The sequence below is a fragment of the Mirounga leonina genome, unplaced genomic scaffold, assembly GCF_011800145.1.
Source record: "Mirounga leonina isolate KUSES-001 unplaced genomic scaffold, KU_Mleo_1.0 Mir_129, whole genome shotgun sequence".
In the NCBI taxonomy this organism is placed as follows: Eukaryota; Metazoa; Chordata; class Mammalia; order Carnivora; family Phocidae; genus Mirounga; species Mirounga leonina.
The window spans coordinates 80,303,748-80,311,679 of NW_023270323.1; the positions used below are offsets into that span (position 1 = coordinate 80,303,748).

At 47.6% G+C, this 7,932-nt stretch overlaps 1 protein-coding gene across 1 annotated transcript in view; it reads left to right on the plus strand.

The window, feature by feature from the left end:
* Nucleotides 1-5,534, plus strand: part of POLN (DNA polymerase nu) — a gene marked incomplete at its 5' end in the record, with an annotated part of 64,149 nt that extends 58,615 nt beyond the window's left edge. Inside the window, 3 exon segments of the mRNA XM_035004368.1 lie at nucleotides 2,429-2,529; nucleotides 3,448-3,505; nucleotides 4,474-5,534. Coding sequence (XP_034860259.1) covers nucleotides 2,429-2,529; nucleotides 3,448-3,505; nucleotides 4,474-4,662 — 348 coding nt within the window.
* Nucleotides 5,535-7,932: the final 2,398 nt, after the last annotated feature.

Genomic DNA, 7,932 nt, shown 5'->3' on the forward strand with positions numbered 1-7,932 from the left:
ATAGTGTTGTTCAGGTCTTCCATATCCTTGCTGATTTTATCTCTACATTTCCACATATTACTGAAAGAGGAGTGTTTACACCTCTGTTAATTGTGGATTTGTCTATTTCTCATTGCACGTCTGTCAGTTCTTGCTTTGTGTATTTTTAAATTCACAAATTTTAAATTGTTAGATGTGTGCACATTTAGAATTTATATTTCCTTGTAAATTTACCTTTTTATCATTCTGTGCTATTCTTCTTATGCATAGTAAATTCCCTTCTGAATCCTGCTTTGTCTTTTTTTTCCTAATTTTTTGTTATGTTAATCACCATACTTACATCATTAGTTTTAGATGTAGCGTTCCATGATTCATTGTTTGTGCATAACACCCAGTGCTCCTTGCAGAACGTGCCCTCTTTAATACCCATCACCAGGCTAACCCATCCTCCCACCCCCTTCCCCTCTAGAACCCTCAGTTTGTTTTTCAGAGTCCATCGTCTCTCATGGTTCATCTACCCCTCCGATTTTCCCCCCTTCATTCTTCCCCTCCTGCTATCTTCTTTTTTTTTTTCTTAACATATATTGCATTATTTGTTTCAGAGGTACAGATCTGAGATTCAATTGTCTTGCACAATTCACAGCGCTTACCAGAGCACATAACCTCCCCAGCGTCTATCACCCAGTCACCCCATCCCTCCCACCCCACCCCCCACTCCAGCAACCCTCAGTTTGTTTCCTGAGATTAAGAATTCCTCATATCAGTGAGGTCATATGATACATGTCTTTCTCTGTTTGACTTATTTCGCTCTCCCTTCTGAATGCTGCTTTGTCTTATGTTAATATAGCCACTCCAGATTTCTTCTAATCCGTGTTTGCATGGCATATCCTCTTTCACCCATTTACTTGTAATCTACCTAAATCTTATTAAAGTGGATTTCTTGTAGACAACATATAGTTGGGTCTTATATTTGTGCACTCAAACTCTGTTTTTAATTGGTTTGTTTAAAGTATTTAAACTTAATATGATTATTGATATGGTTGGATTTGGGGTGCCCATTTTGTTTTTCTGTTAGTTCTTTCTGTTTTCGTTCTTCTGTTCCCTCTTTCCTGCCTTTCTCTGAATTACTGAGTAATTTTTAGAGTTCCATTTCAATTTGTATTTTGGATTTTTTGCTACATTTCATCATGTAATATTTTTAAAAGATTTAGTTATTTAGAGGGAGAGAGAGTGCATGTGCAGGGGGAGGGGCAGAGGGAGAGGGAGAATCTCAAGCAGATACACCGCTAAGCATGGAGCCTGATGTGGGGCTTGATCCCACAACCCTGAGATCGTGACCCAAGCCAAAACCAAGAGTTCACCACCTAACGCACTGAGACATCCAGGCGCCCCTCATTGTATATTTTTTAGTGATGGCTACAGGGATTATAGCAGTCATACCAATTTTCAGTGTAGTTTTGGATTTAACGTTTTACCACTTCCAGTAAGTTGTGGCAGACTTACGAGCACCATCTTGTCATCACTGCCATGCACACACTGTAAACACCCCAGAAAGTGTTACAATGTTTGCTTTTAACAGTAATAAATATTCTAAAGAGCTTGAGAAAAAACAGTCTTTATGCTTCTTCGGGTACTGAGCATTTCTGTCGCTCATTCTTATTTCTCAAGTTGCAGGCTTCCTTGGGACCTTTCCCTTCAGCCTGAGCAACTTTTGTTAGCACTCCTTTCAGAGCAGGCCCCCTGAGGACATGTTCTCTTCATGTTTATTTATCAGAGGATGGCTTCAGTTCACCTTCACTCCCGGAAGACACAGTTTGCTGAAGAGCAGGTTCTGAGTTGACAGTGCCCTCGGTCAGCCCTTCTGTGGTCTGAGCGCGTAGCCCCTGATGGGAAGTTGGCGGCCACCCACAGGGCCACTCCTCTACGTGTCCTGTGTCATTTCGCTCACGCTGCTTTCAAGATTGTTCTCCATCTTTGGTTTTCAGCAGTTTGTGGTGTTTCTGGGCCTGATTTTCTTTTAATTCATCTTATTTAAGGTTGTTCAGCTTCTTGAATCTGAAAAATGTCTTTCACTAAATCTGGGAAAATTTTAGCCATTATTTCTTTAATTTTTCAGCATTGGTCTCTTTTTTCTCTTTCAGGGACTGAAATAACAATTGTATTGTACTTCTAGTATTATCCCGCAGGTCTCTGAGCTTCTGTTCATGTTTCCCCGACATTTTTCTTTTCTCCTCTATACTGGATAGTTTCTACTATCTTTAAGTTCACTGGCTCTCATTTTCTGTCATCTCTGTTCTGTTACTGAGCTTATCATGTGAATATTTGGTGGTGTTTTAAGATATCACATGATTCTATCGTAGAGAAAACTTGAGAGCCACTAGCTTCATACCTCAGGCCTCGGTGTCCTCACCTTAAAAAATGGGGTGACAGTGCCTGCCTTACCTTGCAGGGTTGCTGGGCCCAAAGCATGGGGTCTGAGACATCCAGTAGCCTCACCAGATCCAGTCAGGGAGTCGAGACCAACCGAAACCCAAGGACTTCCCTTACCAGGTAGAGTGGGGTGTCTTTGTGGAAGGTACTGCCAAGCACAAAAGGATGTTGCCATGGAAGTTCTCCTGATTTGAATGGTGGTAACAGGAGAGAAGCTAGCAGGGACAGTCAGTCCAAGTTGTAAGGGTGTGAACGTGCTTAGTGAGCTGTCACAGGCTTTTCAGGGGATGTGGACACACTGTCCACCAGCCACAGGGCAGTTACACATGCCAAGACTGAGGCCAGTACCGAGTGCCAAGAGCACCAGGGGAGGGTGATGGTCAGGGTGGAGAGACCAGAAGTTTCATCTTAAAATATGTTTTTAAGGGGAAACTGCAGTATATAAAATTCACAGAAATCTATGTTTAGCATGTTACATAGAAATTTTTAAGTTTGTAGTTTAGGCTGCTGCCAGCAGCATTACTGCATATAATTACCGCAAGGGCCACACAGGCTGGAGCCGAAAGGAATTGTTCTCGTATTTGCTGACTGGACCTGGTGGTGTATTCGCCAAATGACGTTTCAGTGTTAGACGCTTGTGTCGCAAAATAATGTGCTTATGCGCAGTACATCGGCGTTGGCTATTTTGCTAAGGTCTGATAAAACGTGACATCACATCTCCACACACTGTAAACACCCCAGAAAGTGTTACAATGTTTGCTTTTAACAGTAATAAATGCTCTAAAGAGCTTGAAAAAGCAGTCTTTATGCTTCTTCGGGTACTGAGCATACCTTAAATGGTACAGTTTTGGGGGCGCCTGGCTGGCTCAGTTGGCAGAGCATGCAACTCTTGATCTTGGGGCCATGAGTACAAGAACCACACTGGGCATAGAGTTTACTTTAAAAGTAATTTTAAAAAATAATATTAACATCAAGTGATACAGATTAATTTACAAGTAGATATTTCAGCTAAAGCTATTCTCCTCTTATTATTAACAGAATATCTAAGGTATCTCCAAGCACCCAATTCAAATTACTAAACCGCAAAATGTTAAAGGTAACACATTTCTCTCTACTTTGCTGAAGTACTGGGTAACATTTTTTAAAATGTTAGAAGCAGATAAGCAGATCTGCTTCAAGGGTCCCTCACCTATAAGTGTTTATAATTGCTTTCCTGTAGAACTAAATTCTTTGCCTTCCTCAAGTTCTCTGTATTTGCATGACCAGGATTTAAATACACTGAAAAATAAAACACAGCTAAATTGATATGGCACCTCCCTTTTAGCAGTTTACAAGTTAAAATAGATGATAATTATACGAGGAAAGTAGCTCCCTTCCCACCACCTTTCCCCCACCAACTGCCCAATAGAGAAAAAAAACAAACATACAATAGACTGGCTCTTATTAGAGTCTGAAAGCTACTGGAAATGTTTATAAAAGCATACCAACACTGTTCTTTCTTCTGAGCTGTTCCACTTTAAGTTACATTTCTAAAAAAGAAAAAGGTCACATCTGAGCAAAGTAGGTTCTGTGGCCCGTCCCTCCAGCTCCTGCACCCTTGGTGGGGTGCTCCTGCCCTCTGCTTGGACACCACAAGACAGTGAAGCATGACCGGGTCCTTTTCAAATACACATTCACCCTTAAGCAGGACCCATGGAGGTGTCTCCTACTGCCCTTTAAAACATATTCTGTGCATCGAGGACCCACGCTTCCCCAAAGCCTGTCTTCTAGGCTGTGAGGCTCTGGGGGCCTCCAGGACATTCTTACTGGAGTACATTCGAGGTCTGCATTTGAGCTGTTCCTCACCAAGAATTCTAGACAGGATGTAAAATTTTAACAACAGAAAGCCTACTTTACTCTCAGCAGTACCATGTTGCTTTTAAATTATATTAATAAAAATATTCAGAAAAGTCAGAAATCTGGACTCTCGACTTTGGAATGATATTAAAATAAACTCTGTGTGAGGAATGGCTATGAATCAGCTTATGACCAAATTCACCAAGTGCTCTTGAAATACTGTTTCAGGTACAGAAGGCGCGATGCTCACCATCTCCCCGAGGAGCATGTTTGTTGCGCCCAAGGGCCACACCTTCCTGGCAGCAGGTACGTGCAGTCGGTGCCAGAGAGATGTCCTATGTCATGGTGGCTCACTTTACATGTTCAAATACTTGGAAGGTGGATAATTCAAAGGTACTTACAGAATTCATTCTTTAAAGTAAATCCTAAGGCAAATATTTATACAAAAGAAAGATTTCTTGTGCACAGTAAATAAGAGCAGATCTGCTTCAAGGGTCCCTCACCTTCTCCAGATCCCAGATACCCCAACGCGGTCCCACCCAGCCTGCCCCTCCTTTCTCCTCTCTGTCCTCGGCACGCTCCGCGCTCTGCCCCGCTCGCTCTCTGCAGATGGGCTGGCCTCCAGCCCAGGCCAGCCCCACCTCATGCCCGCGTGGAACCTCTTCACTAGATAACATCTCGCTCCCTCCTTCGCCTCCTCTGTCTTGAGGAGGTGTACCCTGACCACCCTCTCCCTCCTGAACCCCCTTTCTTGATCTGTCTTTTCCAGTTCACTTCTCATCTTCTGATGTACCAGATAACTCACACACATTGTCTCCTGCTCCTAGAACATGGGCTCCACGAAGAAAGGCTTATCTGTTTTGTTCATTATCAAATCCCAAGCACACCTCCTGGCACCCAAAGGCACCCTCTAAACTTCTGATGTATAGAATGAACAAATGAGTGCATATGGCCTATCCCGGAGGTGTTGCTGGCCTCACGGAAGGCAGGACAAGGACCTTAGACTTGCAGACACAGGGATGGCCAGTGGCCCTGAGACCAAAGGACCCTGGCAGGTGGGTGGGAGGATGTTGCTCCTGATGCTGCAGTGGGGACGGAAGGTTGAGGGTGGGCTGCGGCATGGGTAGCGGTGACGAGGGACACTGTCGGCAGATTCAGAATTAATGTGAATTCTATCTCACAGACTTTTCACAGATTGAATTGCGCATTCTTGCACACTTATCTGGGGATCCAGAACTTTTGAAGTTATTCTGGGAATCTGAAAGAGATGATGTATTTTCCACCCTGACTTCCCAGTGGTAAGATATATGAGCTCACAATATTATCAGAGCTGCAGGAATGCTGACATGATTTTAAAATCCTGAAGTTATTCCAAGGCTATTTTCATAAGAAGGAAATTATATTTTTCTCTAGTAGTTAATCCTTTTGAGAAAAGAGAAGTAGATAGTTAGAATGATTTCCCTAATTATGAAAAAACTGATGGCTCTTCACCACCAAAAATACAGCCCATTGCTAGAGAATGTAATAGAGATATTGGAAGAATCCAATGTGGGAGTCTGTGCTCTCTCCACGCGGGTGTGCGAGCGGCGAGGCTGGGTGTGGGCGCTTCCTCTCCGCACCCCACCCCATCAGGGCCAGGAGCACATCAGACTGCAAGGACAGTCCCTGCCTGACAGTGACCTGCGCTCAAAGAGGATTCTGGAGACAGACAACCTTGGGTTTGGCTGGGCAGTTTGACAGTGTCCTCAAGCACTTGTCCTTGTGCGTCAGTGTTCTTAGGCGGTCAGCTTTTCCTTATCCTGGCTGTGGATCCCCTGCTGCCTCTTGTGCAGAGTGGGCTCTCCCCTCAGACCGCCCTTGCCAGGGGCAGGGATCCTGCCCAGGCCCTGCTGCAGACGGCTCTTGCACTGCCGTTCCAGAGCGGGGTCGTGCAGCTGCAAGGGAGGCTGGTAACAGCCACTCTCTGGACAAAGAGGAAGTCACAGTATCCACCAGAGCCAGGTACGCCGCTGCCTGGCACTCAGTCAGGATTCTGCTACGAGGAAGAAGAGGCACCTCATCTGCTGTCCGTCCCCTCCTTCAGCAGCTGTAGGCACCACCTTCCCTTCCCCTGCAGGCTTCTCCACCAGGCTGCCCCTCCTGGGGGCCTCCTCACCCATCCCACCTTATCTTGGCGTCCACTCACCCTCAGGAGCCACCCTGGAGGCACCACTCCATGAAGGCTGGCCTCTGTGTTCTTGGGCCGCTACACATCCCTCTCCGTGCCCTTCACTGTCTTTTCTTTTTTTCTTTCTTAAAGATTTTATTTATTTATTTGACAGAGACACAGCAAGAGAGAGAGAACACAAGCAGGGGGAGTGGGAGAGGGAGAAGCAGGCTTCCCGCTGAGCACGGAGCCCGATGCGGGACTCGATCCCAGGACCCCGGGATCATGACCTGAGCTGAAGGCAGACACTTAATGACTGAGCCACCCAGGCGCCCCATTCACTGTCTTTTCTGAAGGCGTGTGAGCCCTGCAAGGGCAGGGCCATGTCCCCTCATCCAGCACGGTGCCGGTCCTCCCCTCTCCGCCTCGGCCCCCCCTGAGCCACCAGGTGTTCCAGGTACACGCCTCACTCAGGCCTTTCCTTCCCCTGGCTCGGGAAGCTCTTTCCCCGAGTGTCCCCGTGACTCACCCTCAGCTCACTGTGTGACGCCTCGGCTTCCCTCGAGGATCTGCCCTCCCACCACTACACATCTCTCCATTGTCTCCACCCTGCATGTCCCGCTGGAATGTCAGCTTGCGGAGGGCAGGGCCACCTGGCCCTGTACCTGCGGTGCTCCATGAGGTGTGGAGTCTCAGCCTGCATCTGTGAATGAAACAGTCCTGTTGGCCAGGAAGCATCTCCTCTCCAGAAACCCCCCACCACAAGATTTATTTGAATTAAAAAAAAAAAATCAGGAAGAAGTATTGTTGTCAAGGTGACAGAGGAGGGAGGATACTGCTGGACACCGAGCTGGGCTTTAAAGAGTGGTTGTGGGTAGTAGGGTTATGCTGGCATCCCCAGGGGAAGCAACAAACTCCACAGCAGAACAGGGCATTAGGCGGCGGGACAGCGAGTGGACGGCACGGCAGGACGGTGTGCAGCCATCAGGCCCACTGCCAGCTCCCAGCAGCCTGCCATCTGGCCTTGGGCCGGGGGCCTCCTCTGTGCGTCCCCTCCTTGTCCTAGGCGCTGTCCAGGGGCCCAGCCCTCCCCTGACGCTGGCCACTCCGCTGGGCAGGGCCCATCTCACACGGAGACCTCGCAGAGCTGTGGTCTGTGTTCCTCTCCTGCCGGCCGCTCCTCACCCCCCAACTGCCAACTTGAGGCCCCTCCCACCCCCAGCCCACCCAGCCGTCCTCCCCTGTGCAGGTTCCCTTCCTGTGAGTCCCGCCTGGGATGCAGCCCAGACTCCCCTTCCGTGCCTCCTGCATGCCTGGGCGTGCAGTCGTGGCCTGCTGGATGACCACTAGGTAAATGAGGGCGTGATGGACCCCCACCTCCCCATCGAGCTCTGTCAGCTGCTCCATGTAGGACTTGCTGCTCCCTTCACTTCTCCCCTCCCTGGCTGCATGTTTCCAGCCCTGGGTGATCCCACCCCCTGCTTTCCTATTGCCCAGCCCCAAGATGCTGCAGGAAGCCATAAAGTGGTGAGTGAGTGGGT